The sequence below is a fragment of the Strigops habroptila genome, chromosome 3, assembly GCF_004027225.2.
Source record: "Strigops habroptila isolate Jane chromosome 3, bStrHab1.2.pri, whole genome shotgun sequence".
Lineage (NCBI taxonomy): Eukaryota > Metazoa > Chordata > Aves > Psittaciformes > Psittacidae > Strigops > Strigops habroptila.
Window position 1 is genome coordinate 11475710 of NC_044279.2, and position 14274 is coordinate 11489983.

Sequence of the window (14274 nt, forward strand, 5' to 3'; positions counted from 1 at the left end):
GAGTTGAAAGCAGGTCTCTCTCTGAGCTTGGTTTTAGAATTGCTTCAGTTTGGACATGCTGGTGCTCAACTCAGCCCACATGGTCTCCTCCTTGTTCTAATTGTCGTGGTTTAACCCCAGCCAGCAACGAAGCACCACGCAGTTACTCGCTCTCACCCTCCCTCCCCAATGGGAAGAGGAGTAGAATTGAAAAAAGGTAAAACCTGTGGGTTGAGATAAGAACAGTTTAATAATTGAAATCAAGTAAAATATTACAATAATGATAATGAAAAAGGAGATAAAAAGAGAGAAAGTAATGAAACCCAAGAAAGACAAGCAATATACAATACAATTGCTCACGACCTACTGACCCTGACCAGTGACCAGCCCCTCCTGGACAACTCTCCCAGTTTATGTACTGGGCATGACGTGCTGTTGTATGGAATACTCCTTTGGCCAGTTTGGGTCAGGTGTCCTGTCTCTGCTCCCTCCCAGCTTCTTGTGCCCCTCCTCACTGGCAGAGCATGAGACTGAAAAGTCCTTGATCAAAGTAAGCGCTACTGAGCAACAACTAAACCATCGGTGTGTTACCAGCTGTATTCTCAGAGTGAAACCAAAAGATAGCGCTGCACCAGCTACTAGGAAGAAAATTAACTCTATCCTAGACAAAGCCAGGACAGCAATCTAGAGCATAAATGTTGTATGTCACCAGTATTTATAAAATACTATGTGACAACATGAAAGGTGATATGCACTTCTAAGCAGCTGTGATATGCCAGAGTACAATGACATAACAAGGTTAGCCATAAGCTTGCTTATTCAACAGTTCATAAAATCAATCCCTAGGAAAAGAAAACACACCCAAAATACCAAGAAAAGAAACACAGGGACTTTGTTATTCAACACAGAAGGTTTTATTTACAATTAGACATAAGGATCTCAGAAAGAAGAGTTTGAGCTTTATTCTATTTTTATTGAGTTCATTAACATTTCTAATAAATGTTTATTCTGCACTGTTTGAACAAATGTGAATACTTAACATTAACCTTAATAACATGAATTAACAATAACTGTAACTGATGCTTTGGACAAAATAACTAGTGATTGTAATTCAAGTGTAGTCTGGGTGCTGAACATAGTCTAAACCTGCATTGAGATCAATGAGATTACACATATGAACAAACTCTGTATGCATGCAAAATTGGGCCCAAAGACGCTTAAAATAATGGCCTGACTTCCTTGATCACTGCTGCTGGAGCATCACATAGCACTAGATGACACAAGTAGAGCAAACAGTGACTTGCTGACAATAGGCTTGAAGCCAAAGAAAACAAAGCTGAAATGGTAGTTTATCAATAACAACAGGAGCATTGCTGTTGTTCCTTTCATGGAAACATCCCACTGTTAGATTCTGACACAAAAGACTAGTTCTATTGTAAAAACTTAGTTTCAGATCTTGAACCACAGCAGAATTATGCTCGTTTCAGAGAAGGCGGCTCTGTCTTTAGCTGTCCTCATACTTTTTGATCAGTCCATAGGACTGTAGGGATGCTTTTGGTTGTGTCAAACTGTCCCCAGACTAATATGGGAACAAAACATCACATGTGACACCAGCAATAACGTAGAGATGAGAGAAAGGTCTCATTTTTCATTGACTAGCAAGCACCATGAGCAAGCAAACGCATGGGCTTTCTAAGGGAGAGCTGAGCTTCCGTTGAGTGTCATGCTGCCTTCATATCTCCTGCCCTTTTCTCATTTCCAGCTCACAGCTGGAAAAAGAGAGCGTATGCATGTACCACATATACATTGCCTTCAAGAATAATCTCTTGGGATTTCTGTGACTCATCAGCCCTATTGATTGCTACACGACTTTGTCTACAAGGAATATGGGATTAAACCAGCATTTTATTCTGTTGGGTTTTCCCCTTCATTTCTAAAGGGTGAAAACACCTTACTAAAGATACTTGGCCAAAGATACTGTCCTTTACTAGCAAGACAAAACTTCTTGGTTTGAAGTCCATTGTGGCATTATTTCCAAACACCAGGCTATGAGAGGCTGGCCATGTTTGGTTTTCCTTTTTCTGTGCAGCTCTTATTTAAGGGGACAAAAGATCCAAGATCTTAGAAAGCGCTGAACTTAGGCACTCATTCTGAGTCCATGTGAAGGGACCCACAATACTCGGTATCTGCCCCATCGACTCCCAGTTCTAAGACATGGCATTCAGATTAAATGAAGAAGTAAACCATTTATGCAGATGGCAGTGTTTGCTACCTGTCTACAGGCTGATGTACCTCGTTAAGCAAATGGTAGCACAAATTTCCTTGTGTCAGATGATTGATCAGAAAGAAGTGGGTCTACCTGTTTTCATTTATGTTCTCCTATAACAAGGAAATTGAGCCCTCTGATGTTTGATCCAAATCATTTTCTCAGTCCTTCATGTGTCTGGAGCATTCTGGAATATTTTCTCCTGACCTTAAAGGCGATATATCAGATCATTCTCTAAGGGAGGCCTTGAGTAAAGTGGGTTAGAGTAGAGCAGAGGCGGGTGCTGAAGGAAGAGCAATAAAGAAACGTACACAGGAGACAACAGAAAGAACAGTGGAGCAAGCTGGGAGTTAGGGAGTGGTTCAGATTACTAGACAGCTGTGGATGTCAATGAGCTGTCGATGGAGCTCCATCAACATATGAATGACTGGAGTGTGCCTATAAGCCATGTCCATATAAAATGTATAAACCACTTATTTTAATAACTCTTTTATTAACTTCATGTATTACAGTTAGTAACTTTACATAATAAACTTCACATTCAACGCAATTCACATCCCTGAATAGAGGACAGAGAGCAGTTCTATTGCAGCAGCTTCCATTCCTTGAAGGAACAGAAAAAGAAATTTTGCAATGAGAGCATCTAGAGCACAGTATGAGCTCAAGGGTGTTGTCATTCCCAGCCTGTGCTCAGAAGGTCAGCAAACAGCTTTCACTCGTCTTGCAATCCCAGAAGAAAAAAAGTAGCAAGTTGCATAAACAGCAAAAGGTGGACTAAAATCCAAATGCGCCTCAACTTCAGTCTGCTTGAATGTCATTTAAAATGTGTAACAAGGTTCAAATTATCAAAGTTATTTGAAAGCATAGTTTCCATGGTGACCTTTTTAGTGATATCAGAAGTGTGGACCTTTGGAAACATCAGCTCATTTGTGTTAGTGAGTTGGTATTCTCAAAATGGAAAAGCATGTTGAATTCCATAGCATGTAGGACTGGCTGTGTCTTGAATCATACCTTCTGTCCCTGAATTTTAACATGCTGCTTGGCTGAAATTTCAATTAAACGTTGACTACTTCTGAAGTCTTTTATTACCTGTAGTGAAATAAAATCAGAATTCAGCATGTGATGAGGTAAGTCTTCATCTTAAAAAGGTCTCTTTACTACAGCATGCTTTTCACCATAACATTAATGTCTTAGAAGTTTTTTTAAACTACTCCCAAAATGTGTTTGTTTCCATTAATCAGTCAGTGCATTAATCAACCACTTAGTTATTCTACCCATAAAGGGAGTACATTCAGTCTTAGTGGGCTATGCATTCAGGAGATGTTTAGGCTAATATGACAGTGATGCACAACAGAGAGAAAGAATTGAGAAACCCTATCCAACACTCAATAAAAAGCGTCATTTACAGTGGGTTCTCTGAATCCCAGGCAGGGGTTTGTCCTGGAAGAGCACAAGAATCTGCAGCTGTGTGGCCTCTGTCCCAGATAAAAGTACTAGGGGGCACTGCTGAACAGTTTCACAGTCTTGGGTACGTGTCTATTTTCATAAACTCACAAAAAAAGACATGTTTTGCTTTGGAATAAAAAAAAGGATGTTGGTCTCCTGATATAGTTCTCAATACCCTCTCCTCAGTGTGTTAAGAGCATCCTGAAAGATTAAAGCTGGGAAGCGAATTTGAAAACAATATCTAAATTATCTGGACAGAAAAACTGCTGAATTTGCTAGCACTTAAAAAATAAGAATAGGTAATGATTCTGAACTTCTTGAAACCCTGAGAAAAAGCTACTACTGAGGACTGAGCTGTTAATGCTTACTTACTTATTTTAATTTCTTTGATCTGCATATGAAGTAGGAACCCATGAATGCGATGAACAGCACAGAACCTACGATCATTAACACCATCTGCAGCATATTCAGCATCTGGACCCGACCGGTGACTTTATTTCTAAACATTTCTGCTTTCTCATCCCCAATAACAGCAGACTGAAACAGTGCAAGAAAAATGTCAGTGAAAGATAAGTACGCAAGCCCTCACTTGCTGAATATATTCTTGGCATGCGCAAATCACAGCATGAGTTTAATTGCTCAATTTCAGGGCACCAAGACTGGAAAAGCTAGGTCATTTTTTTGCTTCATTTGTTTGGTTTTTTAAACAGTGAAGATTAACAGACAGAGAATATACTAACCTCATTTAGCCAAAGAAGAGGAAAAATATAAGGTTTTTGAACTTTTGACAAAGCTCTGAAATGAGAAAATAAAATAAGTACAGCATGTTACCTTTAGTTTGGTGCATAAGCCCAGTCTCTACTTAAACATTTTTCTTCTCCTCTAACTACATTTCTAACTTCCAGATGTACCTTTTTAGTATAGTTTTGGACTGAAAAAAAAAATAAGCTTACAATTAATTACATCTAATTTATATATCAGGAAACCATCTCTTTCTGTTTAGTATTCCATATGTGGGTAGTCACAAAGAAGAAAGGATGGACACAGCTAGGTGTTGGTGGGAGGGTCTGAACATCTGTGTTGTGTCCACCTGTGAGAGGATCCTGAAAAGCACATCTGTGCATGTACATTTGGGCCAGTGAAGAGAAAAGAAACAACTAGAGACCCATCAACCCTTGTGATAAAATCCATCTAGTGACAGAGCACACAAATTCTCTTACTGGATTTATTTCAGAGAATGCATTTGCCTCCTATCCTCATGGCTCACATTTGGGTTTTGTAAGAATGTTGTTTTTAAGAACATGTTGCCTTGTAAGCTTCTGTGGGCAAAATCAGATATGTGTTAGAATACTTGGGCAGTGCCTTGCTCAAGGCTTGCTCTTGTGCTGAAAGTTATGTTATCTGAAAAGTCATGACTAAAATGGTTGCAAAAAAGACAAAAATGCTTTGGGAAAGTATTTTTATTCCTTCTTTTCCCAGCCATTTCTACTGACACTCTCACAGACCCATCGACCCTCTTGAAAAAAGTCTTTAAAATAAAATAATGAAATAACACTTACTCAATTTTTGCTGCAGGCTTCACAAGGAGGTTTACTTGCAGCCTTTTTGCAAACTGTAGTGTAAAACCAGTGATCTAAAACCATAGAAGGAAAAAACACCCAATCATATTAATATAAATTTTTGAATTGGGTGCAAAAGCCTAAAATATGGACTGTGTCAAAAAGAACTTTGGTGTTATTTTATCTTTATGTTTTGAAGGATTTCATTTTTATGAAATTTTCATGTTTCTAAGGATCTCTCATTTCTCATAGAAGTTCTAATTTTGTGGCTTTAGCATAGTTACTTTTGTAATTTGCAATTGAAACTGAAGGCAAAAAAAAGGTTAAAAATACTAAATCAGTCATGAACTGGTTTAGGGTGGGGTTTTTTTCCCCACCAGGAATCAGCTAAATTTTCCTTTTCAAAAAAAAAAAACTTAAAAATATATAAATAAAAATATTACATATCAGAAAAAAGAAAACCAAAACCATATCAAAACAAAGGTAAGATCTTTCCTTCATCTTCTCTTACCCTTTGTCCTCCAAAAAAATACAACAGGGTGTGATTCTTGAAAATTTCATATTAGATTTAGGAAATTCTGATTTATTTCTCTATTCCAAATAAGGTGAAAAAAAAATTAACTTTAGATCTCCTCACTGAAGTTACATAGCTTAACTGTTAAATTATATGACTAAAATAGTTCAGTGATAATCTTGAATTTTCTCTTTTCATCCAAATTTGAAGAAAGCAAAACAAAATGTTGGAACTGTAGAATTCATCAAGCAATTCAGAAAACTTTGGTAAATACATTTAAACTGAAGAGTCTTAATCACTGGAGCAGAAGTAGATGTAAAATTTGAGGCAATCAAAATCAGAGCTGAATCATAAACTTATTCAGTTTGGGATATCTCTTGGACAATCCAAGTCACAAAGACTATATTAGACCTGTTCTAGACTAGTCTGTTCAGAATTCTAGCAATTTTCTTTGAAATAAACTGTTTTATACTTATGTAATTTCAATTGAGATATAATTATACAAAAGTGGGTAGCTATAGAAAATAAAAAAGTAAGTAGAGAGGGAACAGAAGAACTTTCATAGTAAAGAATTTCCTCTAAAGCACTTTCAGGTCATAGAAAACCTACAGCATACTTCAAAGTTTGCAGAGTCTCTTTAATCCTACATTTCGAATAAGGAAAAATCAAAACTTATTTTCCAAACTTTAAAGGCCAGAAGGAGGCACAGTTCTGCTCTAAATTTCCCCTGCTAAAACATAAAACTTTTGTGAGCAGATCTTTCAGAAGCAAACATGAAAATACTGTATCTTCTGCTCATCCCTCTGGTAAAAGACCTACTCTGTTACGATTAAATTTAAACATTGCAAGTTCACTCAGTTACAACTATTAAATATTTGAACTTACAGGCTCTACATCTAGAAACGTCTCATGCTCCTCTTCGTTTGGACTCAGGCCTTCAACATCATGCAATATAGACTCACTTGCATGAAGAAAATGCGGGAGAGAGATAAATACTGGTCTTCCTATTTAAAAATAAAACAAACTCACTTGAATCATTAAGCCTTGTTTCAGTGCTCATCTTCTGAGGACATTTTCCATGCAAACACAGTTTTTTATATAGACACAAAATCCTGATAAAAGTGTTAATAGTCCCACCCCCCAAAAGAAGTGTGAACATTTCTGTGATTCTACTGTCATGAGGGAAATGTGTACGGCAAAATAAATTGTAGTTACAAATCAGCTTGTCTGTGGAACAGGCACCGCTCCCAGTTTCACATGGAGGTGAAGACCTGACTTTCACTGTTTTCCCCCACCCTCATGATCTTGTTTTACCACAAAGCAAGCCTGAAGGGAACTCATGCTGTCCACTCTGCACCAAATGCAGACTCTCTGTGTATTCATTATATTGCATTGATACTAAACTATGCCAGTAGCGTCTCTCAGTCTCTGCATGTGTATTTAGCTGTGTACACACACTCTCACACCCTGTGTGTGAATTATCACAAATACAAGGACTGTGACTACCCTGGCTTTTATAGAGTGTCGCCTGCTTTCCTTTCTCTACATGCATTACTGCAATCTCTGTATATGAGCTGTAGTATCATGATTTTGCAGAGCACTATGAAAAATACAGAATACTACAGTCCTCATTTTGTGAAATGTGGCAGGTCTCACAGGCAATCTGTGGAAGAATTCACAGAAAAACATGAACGTCCTATATCTTAAAGTAACACAGCAGCTACAGGACACCTGCTTTCTCTCCAGTTAAATGGCTTGTTTGGCAGTAACATGTCACTACTATACCTGCTTTGCAGGCACTAATATCTAGGACTCCAGCTAATGTGCAGTTCTGTGATATGACTTGATCTGTACAGAAGCAATAATTATCGCTGACTTCAGCAGGAGATGCAAATGCTTCACGAGGAACTGCGAAACGATACAGTGAGATTCCCTTCACATTCTGCTCGCCCTGGAAAACTCCATAGATCGATCTGAATATAGAAAAGGAGAAACATGTTTCAGTCGTTTGGGTTACAAGTCTGAATTAATGGCAATAGTCCTTAAGGATCCCCCACCTATCACCCTTTTAAAAGAAACAATTACTCCAGGGAGCCAATGTCCAGGCTCCCTGCACACTGTTCAGCAGTTTGCAGGGGTGTTGCTCTGTAATGGAAAGTATTCCACACCTTTACAAAACGATGTACAAGCTCAGAGGTAAGCACGACAATACACAAAAAGACAGACAAAAATACTAGTGCTACTAATAAACAATATACACAAAACTAACATATTAACTAAGAGCTCTGTTCCCTACACACTTCTACACCCACTGTTCTTATGAAAGTTTTGAAACTTTCTGGACTGCAGTAGAGATATTTAGCAATATAAATCAGCTTTGGTATAGGGTTTTGCTGACCTAATAATTAGATAATACTAATCTAAGCTTTATGATGCAGACAACATTCTGTGTCCATTACATATGAACCAGAATACCACTTAAGCTTCTTTTTGCTGATACATTATCAACTGATATGGAGATATGGTTGTTACACAGTCATGTAACCAGGGCAGCAACACTTTGTATTGCAGCAAAGAAGAAAAAAAAAAAAAGAAGGGTTCTGGGATTTGCAACATGGGCAGAACCATTTTACATGATCTTATTTCAGCCTAACTTTTGGGTGACTGTTACTGTCCTTATTCATTGTTCATTAATTGTGAGAATTCAATGGCCAGAGGGATATCTTAAACTGTATGCAGTTGATCCAAAGAATTTTGTCATTTCTCCTCTGCATAGAATTCCCTTTTCCATGACTTGTGAAATGCTTTCCAGTTTGGGATAAAATTACTTCATAAAAAAGAAAAAGAGCTTTAAAGTCATGTAAAAAACACTGATCTTTCTTTAAAAACAAGCAGTCTGCACAGCAAATGACCCACTTTAAACCCAGTTAAAGGGAAGCAGCTGTTTCCAGGCAGCAAAACAAATAAAGCGGTTGAAGCTCCCAAAGTAAATACACTGTGATGTACTTTAAATCTTACAACACAGCTTTCAGCAATCCCACTGGAGAACTCAGGGACACTGGATATCCACAGCAGAAGAAGCAGGTTGAAAAGCCATCAGTATGGGGTGCAGTAAGCAGGTTTGTTTGTTTGTAAATACATAAAAATAAAATGCGTAAAAATATCCTGTGAGAAAAAAATTTTGAATATCTAGTGTATGACAGTAAATCCTGTTCTTCATAGAAGATGTTCTGCAGAAATGCCAAGCCGAACCAGCCCAAGCTGTACCTGTTGCCTTCTCAGACCAAACAAGGCAGGTTATATGCTGGGTTCTAATTTTAAAAGAAGTTAATGACTTTGAACCCTGTCTCAATGTCTTTCGCAGATCTGTAACAGCTCACAGCACTGTCAGATATCCCTGAATTATACATCTGTAACTGGCTGATAGAAAATACACCACAAATATCTTGCTACATGACATAAAAGTTGTAGAATCAGGTTCTGAATCATGAGCACAGCTCATGAATTTGCTTGTGTTTAGGTGAAATGCTTATGTTGAACTGCCTTGGTGACCTAAGCCCAAGCAGAGCCACTGCAGCCACCCTCTGAAATGAAAAAGCATTCGGATGGTACATGCAGGTGTGTACACACACCAGGAAGGGACCAGCCTACCTGCAAATATCGGAGGAGAAGAAGCGCAGTACCTGATCCTTCTTAACAAACGGTGGGAATGATGCCCCGTCTGTGAATAAAATAAAATAAGAACTTGAAAGCAATTCCACTTAGAAAACATGATTTAATTTCTAGCTCAATACTCAGCTGTTACTTTCTATAAAGCTGTGAAAAATGTAAACAAAATGAGTCACTGTTGGGGAAAATATTTGTGTAAGTTACTGTGCAGTGAGAGGCACTCCACAGATAAGATTGTATTGCTTTTGAAAGTGAGCCAAATTATGGCAGCTATTTTTCCTCCCCCCCCCACTGATTTGAAACTATATGATCAAGCCCTTAAAAACAGAGGATACAAAACCCAATCGTGCTTAATATGAACCCCAATACCCAATGCCATTGCTTCAAGATTTATGCAGTCTGAAGACCTAAACCTTTGTACGGGTGCTTGGTTGACCTACAGTTGTGGCACTTAGCACCTACAAGAAACACAGTTTAGACTTCGAAATTGCCTATTTAATAACGAATGCCAAACCTTTTTTCACCAAAGATTGCTCAAGCGAACCTCTTCTTTGTAAGCTGAGATCCTCTCTATAGTTAATGGAGAGAAGGAAGCACTTCTAGAGCACAGCCCATCTCACCCCATGGTAGACATACAAAATAGGTCAGAGTACTAGTATTATGGTGGTGTCTTTCTCTCCACTTACTATAAAAAGAACATGACCAATTCAGATGCATATTTCTCCATTGCAAGCATCCAGGGTTAAGTAAGAGGAGTTTCTGCCATTTTCTCGAACAAGGTGTTGTAACAAACCTTTAACCAGTACATTTGTTACTGCTTGCTACAATTTCTGTTTACTTTCTTAGTCAGCAGCCATAACCAAGGGATTGAAAACATCTGTGATATCTTGAAATCTAGTTGGCAAGAGCGAGAAAGCTAAATTACAAATTGCCACTTGCCCACTGCTGACAGAAGCACTTTTTCTTAAAGAAGATCCAAGATCATACTAGACACACACTCTATTTCTAAACCTTGGCAGTCTTGGAAGGTTAGCAAACATGGAATCATTTCAAGCCCCATACAAGAATACTGCTTAATATTTTTATCTAGACATTTACTTATACTATGCATGTTGTGATTTGGTGTTAAACCTTACAAGAAGGAATTGTCAATCCTACTTACAAGACTTTTTAAACTTACAAGACTGCGTCTCTAAAGACATGGTCTTTTGTGAGCAGTTACACTGAATGCTCTTGTAAACTGTGAGATAACCTTTGATAACAAGGAAAAGCTCCACATTTTCAGTGTGCTGGAGTGCTTAACTCTAGTCAGCTGAGTATGTTTATTCCATCAGTTGTGGAAGAAGAAACAATAAGAAACTGACCTGGGGAAAAAAGGTTTTTGGCTCCCTAAGAAAAAGGGAGTCTGAAACCTAAGAAAAGATTGCCTCTCATAAACTTAACTCCACAGTTTAAAACGGAACTAATCCCTCCTGATTCACAGACTTTTGAAAAAATCAGACTTTTGTGATGTATTTGAAATACTTCAAAATAAGTATGGGTTATAAGGAAAACTATCTATGCCAGGTAAAGCAACACAGAAAAGAAAAAACAAAACAAAAAAAACAAAAACACCCCAAACCCACCTTGTTTAATACGCATGCACTGAAGGACTACAGCTCTCTGCCAAAACCTCCACCATGACATCTGCCAGCCTCAACTCAACAGACTGTGGTATCCTCACAGAAACTCTTTCACTCATCAAGAAGAAAAATATCATCTTGCACAAACATATATTAAATGACTCAACCGTTTTCATTTGCGTTCCAAAAGCAAATTCCAAAGTTTATTCCTCTCAAACTAAACTAGTTCTCTTCTTCACCCCTTTTCACTTGTTAGTGGCCTCCAAACCACCTGCCTGACAGACTTCTCTCTTGTCACCTCAATTTCTTCTCATATCTCAGTAAAAAAAAATATTGTGTCTGTTCTGGTGCATTTAATTCTATTTTTCAGCACTGCAAATGATTTTAAATTGTTAGAATGCAAAGATAATTTTCAGAAGCTATAGCAAAGAAAAAGAATCTTCTGGAGGAACTGTGTACCATAAAGTTAATTAGTAGAAACAGAGAGCTGGATTCTTTTCCTGTGTCTCTTCCACATGTACTCTAGCTGAAGAAGGTGTGTGTACATGTGTATATGTATAAAATAGCGTACAATAACATATAATATATATTAATAGATACACACATATTCATGTGTAATAATAGTAGTACGTATACATTCATTATATAGACATTTAATATACAGAATACAGACCTGTCAAAGCCCAGGGATATTAACTTAAATATTGTATTTATTATATTGTGTTTATTGTATCATTATTCCCTTGCAATATCAAGAAACGTATTGAAGTTTTAAGCAGCTTGAACAGACTCACCTGTGCCATTAACCAAATCGCAGTAACCTTCCCAGTACGAAAGATTCCTTTAAGATAAAAAAAAGTCATACTGCATGTAGTATATTATACTGTGTAATCAATTGCATTACCTGTTAAATTGCTAAATATTGCTGCCTAATTGTATTGCTAAATATAACTGCTCCAGTATAAGCCTGGTCCATTAGCAAAGTCAGAAGACAGACACATTCATTCTTTTTTTCAGATCAACTGTATGATGCATCAGAACAGGATAGAAGGGATCTAGCTACTTAAGTATGAAAACCAGAAGTAACTATTTGTGTCAAAGAATCAATAACTGTCTTAAATCCAAGCTCCTAACAGAATTATTAATAACTGAAAGGGAGAGGTAGTTCTGCTAAGCCCAAGGTTTGATCCAGCTTCCTTTTAATTGCTGAAGATTTTCCATTTATCTATAGTTCTTAGTGAATCAAGCTTTAAAAGCCACACCTTGAAAATATATATGCTTTTTAATTATACAATGCTGTGATACCTTTTGTCTTTATAGCTTTCAATTATTGCTGTTTTTTTAATATCGTTTTGCCCGGTATTCACTTTGTAAAGTCCATCAAACGTCCCATTATACTGTAACAGACACGAGAGGGAAGAACAGTTAGAAGTACTGAACCAGATTGTAGCATTGTCAGCTTTTAGTTCCTCACAGCAGTTATCATTCACAGAATGATAACTGAAGGCTTTGCTTCCTCGTTGGTTTCACTTACCGGGTAGAAGACTCCCAGTACTGGGTCCAAGGGGAAGGGGACCTTGTTTAAGAAGGGATCTTTGTATCCCCACAGTATTTCTTTCACTGTTCTGTTCTGCAGCATGGATGACTTAGAAGATTTAATCCAAGTGTTTAATAGTAGTTGTATAAAAGTGTTTGTATACAAGGCAGGTGCAGCCTACAACAATAAAATTAATGTTTAGCATAAAACTCTGCATGTCTTTTGGATCAAAACCACAGAGACTGACTCAAAGAAATCTCTGGCAAAGACAGTTTCCAGAGCTGCAGCCCACTGTAAGTTATGTTTCTACTTAAAACTGACACTCCTTCACAACACAATTGCTGGACATAACTTACACAAAAGCAGACAATTTGTCTTTACTTCTCACATGAGTTCACTAGATCATCCCCAATCACTGAACAGTTGAGGCTGAAAGGGACCTCTGGAGACCATCTGGTCCAACCCCCCTGCTCAAGCAGGGCCACCAAGAGCCAGTTGCCCAGGACCACAGCCAGACAATTTTTGAACAGGAATAATGAAGTAATAATTTCAAATCCCTATCTGTATAACATGGGCTGTACCATTTTCAGTTTTCTATCTCTTCTCTGCCATCTCCATATGTCACATACTTCAGACTCATTCATATGATAAACATGCAAGTAAAAGGATACAAGACTTGTTAGTTATTGGCTTAGATAAGTTGTTTAGATTTGCTGTTCAGCTAGCAGCAATGCAACTGTATCCTACATAAAACTGGCCAAGTGCTGAATCTCCATTATTTCTTTACTTAGAAAGAACACATATTTGCAACAAGCAAGTCTTTTCTGAACAGCTTTAATTCTAAATAATGGATATATTTTCCTAATTCAATGAAGAATATTGTAGATTTACCAGCAGTAATTGTAATAAACGTTCCCAGAGGCATAAACACAAAGTCAAGTCCCTAAACATGCTGAATAACTTATGGAAAGCAAACAGAAATTATCTATTTGGCCTGTGTCAAAACAGTTTTGATAAGTAGATCTGTGTAAAAACAACTGATACTTTTAGAGTAAATTCTCAGCCTAGGCCTGTTAGTGGGCCACCTCTTTGTATGCAGTGCTTTGAGGATAGCAATGGAAGAGTCTATTTTGCTCTCATTTCCTAGCCTTCTTATCCCCATGAATCTTTCACTGTTGTTTGAAATTGAACACAAGTAGGCAGAAAGCATGGATATGACAAGATCATGAGACAGAGATGTGGGTTCAATCCCCTCAAGGTTAAAAAAGTGTGAAAAACATCCCTCTGAATTCCTTTTAAGAACAAGGTTATGATATAAAAGGTGGGCTCTACTTGATTAAATTCGGTGCTGTCAAATGAGATAGACAGAACCCCTCTGGGAGTTTAGGTTTACACCAGTTTGTTTCTTTACACCAGTAAAGAGCTACGTGGTTCAAAGTGTGGGAGCTGAGCAGTATTAGTTAATACTGTGACATGAAGGACTCTGAGCATAGGAAATAACAGTTTTTCAAAAGATAGGTCCTGGCCTAAATTAGGACAGACACAGAACATACCCAGTCAGAATAAGGTCATTTCCCTTTATTTATTAGGTCTTTTCTCCCTAGAGAAGAGAAAGCTCAAGGGACCTTATCACAATATTCCAGTACTTAAAAAATAGAAAACAACCTGAACACCCATACACA

General features: G+C 37.6%; 1 protein-coding gene across 1 annotated transcript in view; it reads right to left on the minus strand.

Annotated features, from left to right (window-relative positions):
- Nucleotides 1-874: 874 nt before the first annotated feature.
- Nucleotides 875-14274, minus strand: part of CD36 (CD36 molecule) — a 28147-nt gene continuing 14747 nt past the window's right edge. The window contains exons 5-14 of the mRNA XM_030479613.1: nucleotides 12590-12769; nucleotides 12361-12452; nucleotides 11850-11896; nucleotides 9416-9485; nucleotides 7550-7737; nucleotides 6650-6768; nucleotides 5251-5324; nucleotides 4432-4486; nucleotides 4064-4228; nucleotides 875-3334 (exon numbers count right to left, since the gene is read on the minus strand). Of these exons, the coding sequence (XP_030335473.1) occupies nucleotides 4064-4228; nucleotides 4432-4486; nucleotides 5251-5324; nucleotides 6650-6768; nucleotides 7550-7737; nucleotides 9416-9485; nucleotides 11850-11896; nucleotides 12361-12452; nucleotides 12590-12769 (990 nt within the window). The 3' untranslated portion in view covers nucleotides 875-3334. The remainder of the gene's footprint in view (nucleotides 3335-4063; nucleotides 4229-4431; nucleotides 4487-5250; nucleotides 5325-6649; nucleotides 6769-7549; nucleotides 7738-9415; nucleotides 9486-11849; nucleotides 11897-12360; nucleotides 12453-12589; nucleotides 12770-14274) is intronic.